This window comes from Balaenoptera borealis (genome assembly GCF_965194805.1).
Source record: "Balaenoptera borealis genome assembly, chromosome: 4".
NCBI lineage: Eukaryota > Metazoa > Chordata > Mammalia > Artiodactyla > Balaenopteridae > Balaenoptera > Balaenoptera borealis.
Genome location: NC_138861.1, coordinates 63,019,128 through 63,033,845, shown reverse-complemented (window position 1 = coordinate 63,033,845; position 14,718 = coordinate 63,019,128). Strand labels below are relative to the sequence as shown.

At 37.3% G+C, this 14,718-nt stretch overlaps 1 protein-coding gene across 1 annotated transcript; it reads left to right on the top strand.

The window, feature by feature from the left end:
• The first annotated feature begins 927 nt into the window (after positions 1–927).
• AMBN (ameloblastin) lies at positions 928–14,339 on the top strand. The gene is given in 10 exon segments (XM_082391616.1): positions 928–1,714; positions 4,411–4,461; positions 5,748–5,756; positions 5,760–5,795; positions 6,286–6,396; positions 8,021–8,320; positions 9,172–9,210; positions 10,116–10,160; positions 11,978–12,157; positions 12,159–14,339. Coding segments are annotated over 10 exon segments (1,215 nt in total). The 5' UTR covers positions 928–1,636; the 3' UTR covers positions 12,525–14,339.
• The last annotated feature ends 379 nt before the right edge of the window (positions 14,340–14,718 follow it).

The window sequence follows — 14,718 nt, the reverse complement described above, 5'->3', positions numbered from 1 at the left end:
GCTCACCAAAACCATTGTCTTCAGAGTTTATGTTCATTATTCCTTCAGTGTCTTCTCTGCAATCGAGTTCTCTGAATAAATACAGGGGTTGAGTTACAATTAAAAATAATGAGACTCTACTGTGCCAATGTCCTTGCATGAAATAAAAGGGTGTGGGCTAATTGCAGGAGCAGAGTTGTTGTGTTTTTTTTCCCCCATTTAGCTTCACTTTGATTGGTGGATTGGCACTTTAAATAAAGGTTTCAGGTCTTCCCTGAATGAGGGATACAGAGTGAGTCCCAGGCACAGTCCAGAAAAAAATTTTAATCTTCTTTTCTCAGAACTATCTTGGTTGGCATCACCAGGCCCTGAGAGCACAGTGCATGCCAGCATTGAAGGTAAAATGTGATTTTATGATTTCCATGTGATTCCTGTAAGTTCTTTTTTCCTATCTCCAGGCAGCTTTTATAAAGAGGATTTATCTTCACTTGTCACCAGAAGCTGAATAATAGCTTATTGTGAACCATTATTAGCGTGTTCCAGAGGAGACCCGCCTAATACCCTTTCAGCTAAGGAAAAAAAGACTTACCTACAGACTTTTTTTCCTATTTGTGATTGTTAGTGACAGTACCTAATTTGGAAAAGTATTAGAAGTTGAGCAAATCTCTTGACTAGTCAGATTTCTGTTCATGTGAGAGTAAAGTGCCTTCTGGACTTATAGAAAAAACTGAAGAGATAATTCATTTTAGAAAGAGGAAAACTCAATTTTGAGACATATTTTCCACTAATACTAAAGGAAATTAAAGTATTTCGTTAATTTTTTTTAAATAAATTTATTTATTTATTTGGCTGCATTGGGTCTTCGTTGCTGAGTGTTGGCTTTTCTCTAGTTGCAGCGAGCGGGGGCTACTCTTTGTTGCGGGGTGCGGGCTTCTCATTGCTGTGGCTTCTCCTGTTGCAGAGCACAGGCTCTAGCCGCGCAGGCTTCAGTAGTTGTGGCACGCGGGCTCAGCAGTTGTGGCTCGCAGGTTTAGTTGCTCCGCGGCATGTGGGATCTTCCCGGACCAGGACTCAAACCCATGTCCCCTGCACTGGCAGGTGGATTCTTAACCACTGCGCCACCAGGGAAGTCCCTAATTTTTATTTTTAAAGATAATTATTGGCATGGTTTCCTGGCTAACCTAAACATAGAATGGTATACCCTTTATATCTGCACATAAAGGTTTGTTATGAAATGACTGTTGGTTGTATTACATTTAAAATGCATTTCAAAATTTATTCTGGAGGGAAACAAAGTAAAAAATCCTGTGAATCATACTTAATAGACCAACATTTCACATAGTGGAAGGGATTTTTTAATTCATAATTTATTTTATGAAATGAAATTAAATATTCATGGAAGTGTTCCCACATGTTCATCTAGGTGGTAGCTCTGTAAAAAAAAAAAAGTACTTAGAAATTTTTTAATTGCTTGTCAATTCATTCCAAAAACTAATAAATAAAAATCAGTTGTTTGGCAACATTTATCTGTTTTGGTTTTGTTTGTTTTGTTTTGTTTTGAACCTAGTCGTTTTGGAAGAGCAAAGAGCTCATGGAAATATTGTCTTTTAGCCATTCTGAAATAAAAATTCATCCGATTTGATTCTCCAATCCAACTATGTTTCAGATCCCACTTTTCAAAATGAAGGACATTATACTGATCCTGTGCCTCCTGAAAATGAGTTCTGCAGTGCCGGTAAGTCAGTCTTCTAGAGGGTACCCTAGTAGAGACATTGCCAGACACCAAACAACACTGAAGGAAATGGCTGAGTGTCCATAATTGGACTCATTGGGATTAATCCAGTGGTATCTTCCTACTGAGTCAAAAGTCAGGTGCCCAGATGTCAGCCCTTATAATCCAAAAGCAGTAAGCCAAATATAAAATTTTCTTATTCAAAAAGATATTTTAAATATTCCAAAGACAACTTCTACATCTTATTCCATTCACTCAAAAAGATGTATGTGGTCTCCAACAATGTCACAGCACAAATTTATTATCAATTACCTGCTACCATTATGAAATCAAAATGGAAAGAGGAAATTTCTCCAAAAAAGTATGTTTTTGTCTTCATTTTTAAAAGAACAGCATTAGCCAAATTACTATGGTTACAAAACTGAGCTAAGTAATTCCATTTGAAGCTAGTAATTAACCAACAAATTTGCCTTATAGGGAGATACTGTGTGACTAAGCGCTGAAGTTTCTTAAATTAAAACACGCTATGCAATGGGCTACTTGTATGTTACAGTCCTGTACCTGGTACATTCTATCATATATTGAGATGATTTCATATGAATACAATCCTTTGAGCACTGAACTACTCCAGCCAATATCATGTGATTCTGTTTACACGAAGACATTATTCAGCTGTTTCATGCATTTGACAAATATTGACCGAGAACCTGCAGTGTATCCAGCAATGTGCTGGCACTGGAGATGTGAAATTAAATGTGACGTGGTCTCTTGTCTTGAGGAGCTCATAGGTGGCCTTAAATGAACTTTAAATATTTAAGTTCCTTGAGACAAAGGAGTAGCCATTTGAGCTTCTTAAAGTTAAAACATTTCGAAAAAGGGGGATGAAAACTGACTACTAGGATGAAAACCTCCATTCTACAGATAAAAAGAGTTTCTTTTACATTACTGAACATGAATTTTAAATGAAAGAAAAATTAAAGCTGCCACCTTAGCTTACCTTTGTATGATACTGACATTGGGGTCACCTCAGCCATCCACCATCAGTCTAACACCTTAACACTCTTGGAACTTACAATGGTCCACACCTGTGTCAGTCATGTCCCCTCTGAGCAAGAGGAGAATGGCTTAAGATTGCCAACTGCCAAATCAGATGTTCTCCTCCTTTTACTTCCTCCTGGGAAAGATATCCTCTGTCTATCTACATTCATGTAAATATTGCTCATTAATTCATGACTTGGATCAAATAGAAGCAAAGTATACTTTGTCCTGTAGTTGAATCTATCCCAGTTACCTTATTTTTGTACTGGCTAATAGGAGGAAAGAAGGCTCTACTCTCACATCCCCTCAAATTCCGAACAATTTTCTCACCACACACATATACATATCACTCTTTTTGTCTACAAAGGTAACCTCTTTCTCTACTTGGAGTATTTGCTACACATTTATAACTCCTTCCCTTCTATCCACTTGCAAAACTGAATTATTTGAAGAAAATTGCACCATGACCCAGAAGGTGGGATTTTACCTGTATAAAAATGTAGGACATGGAGACAAACAACATATGCTCAGAAAAATATTCCTGAACTTCCTCACAAAGGAAAAATAATCCCAATACATTTCACGGAGATTCCAAAAATACCTGTGGTTTAAATGAAGGAAGTAAGGCATTAAAACCCCTTGACCCGAGATGTAAGAATATCCAAAGAACCAAAACCCCTCAAAATCCAATTTACTCTAATTGTTACTCTTCTCTTCCATTCTCTGGTTTTTTTTCCCCACTTGTATTCATGCATATTAATAAGGATTGGCTTAGAAAGGAAAATATCTTATAGTTTAAAAACCTAGCTGTAAATATAGCTATATTTTTTTTAACAACTTTTAAATGAACACAGTAAGTATAATAGTACTTGGTACTAGAATACCTTTTATTTCAGAAAAAATGCCTTTGATATGATCCCAAAAATATAAACACAAATCAACAGGTTTATACATAAAATAATCTTTCACAATAAAAATAAAAACAAAAAAAGAAGAAAAAAATTTTTTTCAATAATAATCTTTCACTAAAGATGATGGAGGATTTGTTGAAGCCCTTTGAATGGGAGGCAAGTTAGGTTTTACACATGGTTTTGCCGAATGCCGTGATCCCACACCACGTTCCACAAACCAGGTAAGTAGATTTGTCAAACACACAAGAAAACTGAGTTCGTGTTTGTTCCCTTTGCTTTTCTATGTGATAATATTTAAGCTGAGTTATTAGTTTTCTATTTTCTTTTACTTCTCATCTGTTTTCAATGTAACTTTCAAACTAAGTCAAATTTTGCTTTTAAAGCAAAATAGCATTAAGATGTAGATAAAGGGGAGATGATTCATGTGGGAGCAAAATTATTAAATATTAGGAATTCCCTGGCGGTCCAGTGGTTAGGATTCCATGCGTTCACTGCCAAGGGCCTGGCTTCAGTCCGTGGTCAGGGAACTAGGATCCCACAAGCCGTGCGGTGCAGCCAAAAAAAAAATTTTAATATTATGTTAATACTCCAAACAATTTAAGTTCTTCTTCATTCTACCCAAAAGCTCAAGTCATTTGGGTAATAAACCAATATTAGCTGGCCCTTATATATAGGTGTGGCTTTCTATATTCAGTGTGTAAGGAAGTTTTTCATCAAAGAAAATTCAAAATTATTCTTATTTCCATTTAGGTGTTTCCTCAGCAACCTGGGACACCAGGCATGGCTAGTTTGAGCCTTGAGGTATGTATTGTCAGAGTATTTACATATAATCTTTACATTGGTATGTTCTTGATAAGAGAGAAATACATGGGCTGTTTCTCAGTTTTCCTGGCCAGAAGTCAGTGGCTGTCCTCCTGCGCAGTTCTAGAGAAGTTTATGACATTTATTAGAGTCTCATCTTATAATTTTACTGCAATTTTAAATTTTCAGTTGTTTTGGTCTTTAGAACATCATCTGTGTGTGATCAAAGCAATACTAATATTTAATACCTAATACATATTATATATACATTAATTGAACACATTATTCTGAAATCACAAATGGCTTATACTTAGTTCCTTCTCCGTATAGCATATGATAAAGTTCCCATGAGGAAAGTTTATCTTATAAAATGTAATTGTTTATGAGGACTGTAAATAGCATTAACACTGTACTATAGTGCCTCCTGCATAGCCTGTTTGTCTTATTGCAGTTCTTATACCTAACATATACTCTGTCTAGAAAACCCCAGCAAAATAGAAATGTTTCAGATATCAGTAAAAAATATAAACAGTTATGAATAGAAAAATATTTATGAGATTACAAATTTTTTACAAGGCCTTGCAAAATTTATTTATATCATGACAGTCTGAGGGCAATCGATACTTTGTGCTAGAAGCTTATTTCACAATGAAGCTAATTTCACTGAGTTTCTTTTTTTCTTACTTTCTAGCTTAAACTCAACTCAAAGCACTCTAAACCTCTTCCCAGGAAAAATGAAATTGACTTTTGCTTGAATTGGCAGCATTCTTGACCATCTATCTAGATACTTACCATTTTCCCCAGTGTTTTTTATATTTATTATTTTGAGAACTTTTATTTGGGAAGGAGGTAGGGTTTTTTGTTTTAATTTGTTTGGTTTGTTTGCCTGTTTTTTCAAATTCCTCTTCGGGCTGGATTTGTAAAAGGCAAAGTAAGTTAAATGGGGGAAAAAAGAGTCAATGAGACAATGTCCTCGTGATTATATTTATATTTCAATTCAAGGAGCTATTTTCCCATGTTTCAATATGACCTCCACTTAAATGATATTTTTTCTCTTTTAATTAATGATGAAAAGCAAGCTCACTATTTTAATAGCAATGATAACAACAATGGCAGAACCACATTTAACATTTCCACTTTTTAGTGATGATTTGTGTCTCTTATGTTATTCAAATTGACCCACCCCAAACTTTGTACTAATACTACCATATGTTGAAAATCAATTGTGTCATACACAAAAAGAACATATGTGACAAACACTAACCCACTTTTTTTTTTCTTGATAGACAATGAGATAGTTGGGAAGTTTGCAGGGATTAAACATGCTTTCTCAGGTAACCTAATTTTCAATAATTCTTATTGCAAATATTCATGGTGTTGGTGGTAGTGATATTAGCAGCAGCACTGTAATTCATAAAATTTGTCTGTGAATAAACAATATCCTAAATACTGAAAAAGCAAATGAGTAATTGAGATAACCTAAAACAAAATAAGGACCTAAGATGGGACGGTAGGAGAAAATAAAAATAATGTTGAATTTTCTTTAGTAAGAAAAAAATGCTTTTTTGTATTATTAATTTTATTATACAGCCCAAAATATGAATGCTTAAAAAAGCAAAATCTCAAAGCAGTTTATGGGAATATGTCAGACTGGCTCAGAATAAAAAGCAAGTCTATTGGAAGACTTAACCTAGCCACATTAAATTAACCAATAACACTCTTATTTTTGCTATTTCTACATTTTTTGTGGATTTTTTAGAAAATGTAAACCAAGTTTAAGAAAACACTGAAATATAAGCATACTTTTTTTCTCCATGTCTTTAGTATTCAAGATTTGGCTTTGGGAAGTCATTTAATTCTTTGTGGATGCATGGTCTCCTCCCACCACATTCCTCTTTCCCATGGAGGAGACCAAGGAAACATGAAACTCAACAGGTAAGTTAATTGCATCAATGTGTCTGAAACTTCAAGCTTTAAAATATTCCCCTGCTTGCCTTCTCTAAGTTGTCATATAGTAACCACAGACAGGTAACAGTAATGAATAAAAAATTTTCCAAATAACAATAAATCAAAACCTATAACTGTTTTTAGTACTTAGGAAAATTTAAAATAAAATGGTCCAAATTTTCAACCCATTTGTATATTTACTTTAAGTAGGAAGATATGGCTTCTAAAATATAGAGACCTACGTTAAAGATATGAACAATAACAATAAATAAACTAGCCTGAAAATGAAAGCAGGCTATATCCTGGAAAATTCTGATTTTAGTCAAGATTCCTTAAATAATTACTAAAAGACACATTTAAAATGATGCCAAACATTCCTAGTTAAAACATCATAAACCCTAAGCAATTAATACTACATCAGTTAATCATTATTTATTAGATGCCTAACAAATACATAAACCAAACGGTAGATTGGAAATGAAAGTAAAGGCGTTTAAGAATGACTCCAAAGCTTACAAAATTTCACATCTGATTAGGGGATAAGACAAGACAACATATTACAAGGTGCTAAGTTGTGAGGTATAAGTAATGAATGAGGTACAAGTAATGAAAGCCCAGGAGTTTAGAGATGGGCAATGGTTGAAGAGATGAAGCACAGCCAGATTGTTGTGAGACTTCTTTTTTGTTTGTTTTTTGTTTTGTTTTGTTTTAACATCTTTATTGGAGTATAATTGCTTTACAATGGTGTGTTAGTTTCTGCTTTATAACAAAGTGAATCAGCTATACATATACATATATCCCCATATCTCCTCCCTCTTGCGTCTCCCTCCCATCCTCCCTATCCCACCCCTCTAGGTATGAGACTTCTAAGCCACTTTGAGGAGCTTGCAAACAATTTAAAAATAATAGGGAGCTGTTCACAACAGGTAATTTCAAAGAGGAGCAACAAAACATGGTTGTTTTAACAGGAACTTTTGATTCCAGATGGTTTTCCATAACAAGCAGCATTACTCACCAAGCCACATTTAGTGGGACAGTAAATTATGTCAATGGTGATTCTTTCTCCACTTGATTGTTTCCAAAATGAACTCATGATATAAGAATTTGATTGGTATTTTATTTAATTACCCTTTCTCCTTTCATTAACTCAAAAAATATATTCTCTAACCTGTGCCAGTCACTTATTAGGACCTATGTTAAGTCCTGGGGCTATAAAGATAAATAAGACATATTATTCTCTGTCAGCTGACCAAGGGACAAAGCTTTATCACGAGTAATTGTAATCCAGTGAGAAAGTGTTAAAATAGAGATACAGTGAGGCAGCTGTGGGAACCCAGAGGACGAAACGGCTCAGTCTACCCAGAAGTTCATATAGCTTTCCATCTTCACGCGCAGTGGTAGCCCCAAAGGAAGTAGGGGAGGTAAACACCTGCCAGACTGCCCCCAAAAACATTGACTTTAAGTGAATCAGTGCTTCCTATGGAACACATCTTCAGGACAAGTCTCCTAGACTCTCTTCCAAGTAGAAAGTTCCCCAAGCCCTTTTGCTTTGTCAGACACCACAGTTCAGTGAGCCATCGCTTCCTGACGCTCCTTTCAAATTTCTCTGCAGTATGAATATTCTTTGCCTGTGCATCCCCCACCTCTCCCATCGCAGCCATCCCTGCAGCCTCCACAGCCAGGACAGAAACCTTTCCTCCAGCCCAGCGTTGTAACCTCCGTCCAGAACACAGTCCAGAAGGGAATACCCCAGCCTCCGATTTACCCGGGGCATCCGCCCTTGCAGCAATCAGAGGGGCCAATGATTCAACAACAGGTGGCACCATCAGAAAAGCCACCGAAGACCGAGGTAATTCCTTTCTCTGAAGTCAGATCTGGATCGTCCATTAACTTAGTGAAAGAAAACCGATTTGCAGAGCACATTTAAATAATCAGAGCTTTGGGCATAATGCACAAAAATACAAATATGTTTTCAAGCAATTGACATATCTGGGAGTAGAATATAAATATCCATTCCTGCCCTTTGCCATCTGAGATGGGGCATGGATTCTAAAAGATCCTGTTCCTGTAAAATTGGTTTCTTAGTTACAAAAGATGAAAGCTTTCAGGGGAAATAGGACAGCCCAGAGAAGTCCAGGCTTCTTATCATCAGGCTCTTTTTTCAATGTTGGAAGGACTGAGAAGAGTGATTGATCCCTCAGCATTGCAAATAGTATTTTTGCATTATTATTTCTCTATCTGGTAATCGAGAAGACAATCAAGCAAAAGTATCATGTAATAATATCGAGAAAAGAGCAATGGACAGAAAAGGAAGGTATCATGTAACTAGTATGCTGCAGGCATTTAACATCCCCACATATCATCCTGACTCCAATCCTATAAAGATAGATATTATCATCCTTTTTTAAAAAGACAGATTTTAAGAGGTTATAAAATTTTCCCAGTATTACACAAAAATTAAGTGGCACAGCCAGCATTCAAACCAATCTGGCATGCTCTGATTCCAAAATTCATTACTTTCTATTCTGCAAAACAAAGCAAACTCATGACAGACATGCCCCATCTCCCCTCTGTGCACTTGAGTCATGTCAGTAAAGGGCAACTGTAATCTCTTTGGTTGTACCCTCGGAGACAAAATGAAAGTAAAAACAAGGAAATTCATTCTAGATTGTTTTATCATAATCGTAAATAAGATAAGAACGTTTTCAGTTCACTTCGTCTATTCTAATTGTTCAGTAATTTTAATATTTATCTGTAATGCAGTTGCCAGGAATGGATTTTGCTGATCCACAAGATCCATCGGTAAGTACAAATCTCAGTAAGACACTTTCTTGGGAAATACATCTCTATACTTCAAGAAAGGAGAGTAAAAAAAAAAAAAAAAGAAAGGAGAGTAAAATATTTTAATTGCCCCATTTATCCATAAATATGAAATATAACGGGTTCCTTTGTTTGCTTAAGTATTAAATAGTTGTTTATCATAGTAATCCATCTGAAAATATGTTTCATATAACTCCTAGAAATGGCCATAATGGGAGGTTTGCCTGTGTTATAGCAAATATGAATTGCTTATTCTCTTTCTACCACTTAAAGATGTTTCCAATAGCCCGTTTGATATCTCAGGGACCAATGCCACAAAATAAACCACCTCCAGTAAGTTTTTTTAATACCACTTCTCTGTGATTTACTTAAAAGTTTTTCTCTTGGGAAATGCATTTTGTGATGATTATTGTATTTATATTTAGCTTTATCCAGGAATATTTTACATGTCCTACAGAGCAAATCAATTGGTAAGTCTTTATCCTATAAAAAGTATCATTTTAATTAAATGTTATCTTAAGAGATAATATTATAAAATCCAGGCCTCAAACAATAGATTCCATATTCTCTGAATGCCTAAGTCAGCAACTGAAATGGCAAGGAGGCACACTTCCTATTTGGATAATTCTGGCCAGGCATACAAACACACACACACACACACACACACAGTGGCATTAAAGAAAAGGTAAATTTTCTATCTTAATTATCCAAATTGGCTACATTTATTTAATAATAACTCATCTCTCCACTTTACCCTGCCTCTGGACACAGCATTAATATTAAGGTTTAAGGAAAGACTAAATGACTTTTAACTTTGTCTTGAGTAGTTACAAAGATAATAGGAGTCAGCTGGCTCATAATATGATGTTGTGTTTCTTTTTGAACAGAACGCTCCTGCCAGACTTGGCATCATGAGCTCAGAAGAAATGGCTGTGAGTAATGTCTTCAAAGTCTTCTTAAAATAGTGGCCAAGGGAGAACAGTCACAGATGACTGGCTGCAAGAGGTGTTGGCCCTGAATGTAGCTGAATATACAGCATGGGACTCAAGTTGTTCCACTCCAAAACCAAAAGCTTGATTCTGAAGCAGCATGCAAAGATTTCATCACGTTTCCCATATAGTCATTTCTGAGTGATGACCATTCTTGCACATAGGATTTTGCCCCATTTCTTGAATATGAAAACAGGAGAAACCTCTCTTGAAAAGCCACCATTATTGAACAGCAAACGTTTTAAACCAAAAAAGATACACATGGTTCATGAAGTTCCCGTTACTTCTCAGACCACTTAACCCCTCAAAACAACAAATTCAACAAAACTGCAAATCATTTAGACCTCAAAATTGAGAGATCAAAAAGAAAAAAAATTAACCAAGTTTAAATTTTGATTATTGTAAAATTCAAAGTACATTAACAATGTAAGTCAAGTGTATTCTTATTCTCTTATCATTATCTATGCATATTACAACTTTAAAATTTGAGATCAATAGACTCACACAATTGGACTTTTTTCCCTCAGAAATTTCTACGTTACATCTGTTAGAGCACAAAGCAAAACAAAGTAAAACCGTACTGAATTAACAAATCATTATCAACTACAGATCCTATTGAGTTAATAAATACATATAAACATGCCATCACTGAAAGAAAACTTGAATCTCAACATTATTGAGTGCCTTCTGTGAGTGAGACACATAAAAAGATCCTATGGAAGCAAGATAAATAAGATAAGATTCCTGATCTCAGAGAGTTCACAGTCTAGTCAGTGGAAAAAAATAGATACAGGGGCAGAAAATGTGAAAATCATGTGATAAGGGTAGCAGCCCAGGGGTTCACAGTGCCATCCCTGGAGGAGATGATGGGAAAATCTACAAGTGGAGAGCCAGGAGAAGATAAGAGGAAAAAGTACTGACTCTACATAACACCAGCGAAACGGGTTGAAAATTCAAGTGTGTTAATTATTATTTTAGAATTTTAATTAATTTATATTTTGCCTCATTCTTAAAAGATTTTCCTGTAGCTTATGAAAAACACAATAAACATAACCAAAAAATTGAAGATAGAATTTAAAATGAGGAAATGAGAATACAGATATGCAAGTTACAAAGCCCTGCACACTTGCTGTAAGAAGCCCAAGATTTGGTCCTGAAATTTTTCGCAACAAAGGAAAAAAGGACACATGGTCAGTTCTAGAATTTTAACTGTCCACAGGAAGAAAATATTTCTGTTTCTCCAGAGGGAGGGAGGGAGGGAAGAAGGAAGGAAGGAGAGAAGGAAGGAAGGAAAAAAATTTTAAAGCAAAAGAAAAAAATATTACATGGGGCTTCATTCATTTTGAGGGATACTGAGAAATGATACTGACAATGTCCTCCAAAACTCTGCTCAACAAACTCAGGAATGCATCAGATTTTGTTTGTCTTATGATGGTATTGCCCTTTTCAACTGCTTATTGTTTTCTTAAAATGAAATTCAAACTACCTTTTGCCTGTAGACTTGGTTCTGCCCTACTTCCCTGCTTCTTTCCCTCATACCCTTCCGCAGGCATTCAAAGGGTCTTCATCTCCCTTTCAAAGAAGTGAGCGTGCCCACCCAGAAAAGTACAGAAGCCAATTTAGTGAGAAATGTGCTTACACAAAGCTGTCAGCCAATTCGCTGTTCCCTATCAGTTTTTTATGGTTTCTCAGTGAATCTGACTGGTATAATGGCATCGTATACCGTATAGTTAATAATATGTGATCAATGGTTTTTCCAGGGAGGAAGAGGAGGCCCCATGGCCTATGGAGCCATGTTCCCGGGATCTGGAGGCACGAGGCCCGGCCTTGGAGGGATGCCCCCCAATCCAGCCATGGGCGCGGACTTTACTCTGGAATTTGACTCCCCAGTCGCTGGAACCAAAGGCCCAGAGAAGGGAGAAGGAGGTGCACAACCCCCTCCCTGTGCCGCAGGCCAACCCAGCCGATCCGGAAAACCCAGCTCTCCTTTCAGAGCTACCACCTGGTGCCCTCGGAGGGCTTCTTGCTAATCCTAAAGGCAATATCCCCAACCTAGCAAGAGGCCCTGCAGGGCAGAGCAGGGGACCCCTCAGGGTCACCCCAGCAGCCGCAGACCCACTGATGACCCCTGGATTAGCTGATGTTTATGAGACCTACGGTGCTGATGAGACCACAACTCTGGGTCTCCGGGAAGAAACCACCGTGGATTCCACAGTGACCCCTGACAGTCAGCACACATCGATGGCAGGAAACAAGGCCCAGCAGCCCCAGATTAAGCATGATTCACGGCATTTCCAAGAGCCCTGAGAGTCTTGAGATATCGGCTACTTTCTGTATGCACAAGTTCCCCAGCTTTGTCCCAATAGTCTATCTTTTTGCGAAAACACTTATTACCCTCTGCAGCAAAGGCATTAAAAGTGTTAAGCACATATTAATAAATATAAGTGGCTAGAAATAGTGTAGGTCCCCTTCTTGCTTTCATTCTCTTATTGAAATAAAATGTGTCGCCTGTCTCTGTGATTTAGAAATACTATTAATAACATCAGAGCAAGCCTAAGGGTCTCTGCCTTTGAAAATCACCATTTCTTAGCTGTCTTGACATTATAGAATTTCTCTTACTAGCATGACACTGTTATATCCAGGAAATGTGACACTGCTTTGGAAATTTTTCTCTAAGCAAAGGCACATATTCTTAGAATTATAAGTTACTTCATTTAAATGTTATTAAATGGGGATTGGTGGACAATCCCTGACTGGTATTACTGGGTTTGGTATACTGGATTTAAGATTCTCATTTGTAGAGTATTTTATTTAATCTAGTAAAAGCATCTAGCCTATTTTAAATAAAAAATTTTTCTCACTGAAACTATCAGAAATTATACGCTTATTATTTACATATATTTAAACGATTAAGAAAAGCATACTCATCCCCTGTATTTGCGACTCTTTAACCCATTTTATTCAACTCATTTTTCTTTCCTGGGAAGTTTATTGAGTATCTACCAATGTCCTAGGCACTGTGCTAGGGAACAGCGACACAGCCCCTTCCCTCAGAGCTTTCAATAGGGATGATTGACAAGCAGACGAGCAACCACAGTAATAACAAAAACAGCCACTCTAGGCCAAGCCCGAGTACTTTACATGTATTATCTCACAACAACACTGCAAAATAGATACTCCCAAACCTGCAAACATGTGAAAGTGCTATAACAAGGCCAAGTACAGGGTATTCTGGAACCACAGACGAGATTAGGGGCATCTCCAGCCTAAGGTTAGGAGCATGGGAGGGGATGGGAGGGATCACACAAGTTTTCTCAGAACAGTATCAAAAGCATCTGTAGAATGAGGCCTCCAAGAGGAAGAAGCACAAGAAGAGTTATGTGGGCACCACGTAAGAATTAGCTCATTTCTGTGAAATATAATATAAAAGGATAACCAGAAAATGATCATTACTTGTCACCAAAGCTAGGTATGTATCAGTCAGGGCTATTTGCCTAAATTAAGAGGTTCCAAGGCCAGATCTGAAAATTAGCCTCATCCCCAAAAAGTAGCCTCCTCCCCCATTCTCTCCACTTCCTCCCAAGTTGCCCAGCCCAGGTCTTAGGCTCCATAGAGCTCAGATTCCCCTCCATGCCCTGTGGAGATTTTGGAGATGCAGCCAAGGAAAAGAGCCCTGAGATGCCTCCTGACCTGGGATACTTCAGGAGCCTTAACAGGACCTTGCAGCCACCTCCTATTTTCTCTCTCTCTCCAGGCAGAGCTCTGCTCACCCCCACTCCATGGGCTGGAGCAGAAGGAGGATGCAGGAGATTCAAATTCAGTTTTTGTCCCATAGTGGCTCTGGCAAAGGTGCAAGGGTAACAGAATGACTGCCATGGTAGCCAGCAGATGCCCACTGAGACCCACCTTAGCACTCCAGACAGTCTCCTAAAAAGCAATACGGGGACTTCCCTGGCAGTCCAGTAGTTAGGACTTCGCCTTCCAATGCGGGGAGTGCGGGTTTGATCCCTGGTCGAGGAGCTAAGATCCCACATGCCTCGGGGCCAAAAAAACAAAACCTAAAACAGAAGCAGTATTGTAACAAATTCAATAAAGACTTTAAAAACGGTCCACATCAAAAAAGCAGTATGGTAAAAGACATATAGAGAGATATGGGTTCGAAACTTGACATCACATCTAATCATCTATGAGTCTTTGGAAGTAAGATTTAATCTCTCTGCTCCTGTGTTTTCATTTCCATAATGGAGCTACAACCCAACTCACCTCACAAGGTTGTTGTGAGAACTAAATGAGATAAAGTACACAGATAAAATTGCTAAATCATAGTAGTTTCCTTCTTTTCCTACTGATCATTTTCATAAGGAGAACCCAGCAAAACAGCAGCAGTAACAGTGAAGAAATGGAATTTTCCCATTATCTGATGAAATTGTGCTTTTCCATTCACACTTCCACACACTACCCTTTCGTCCTTCCTTGTAATTCAGAGCATACATTTATGAGC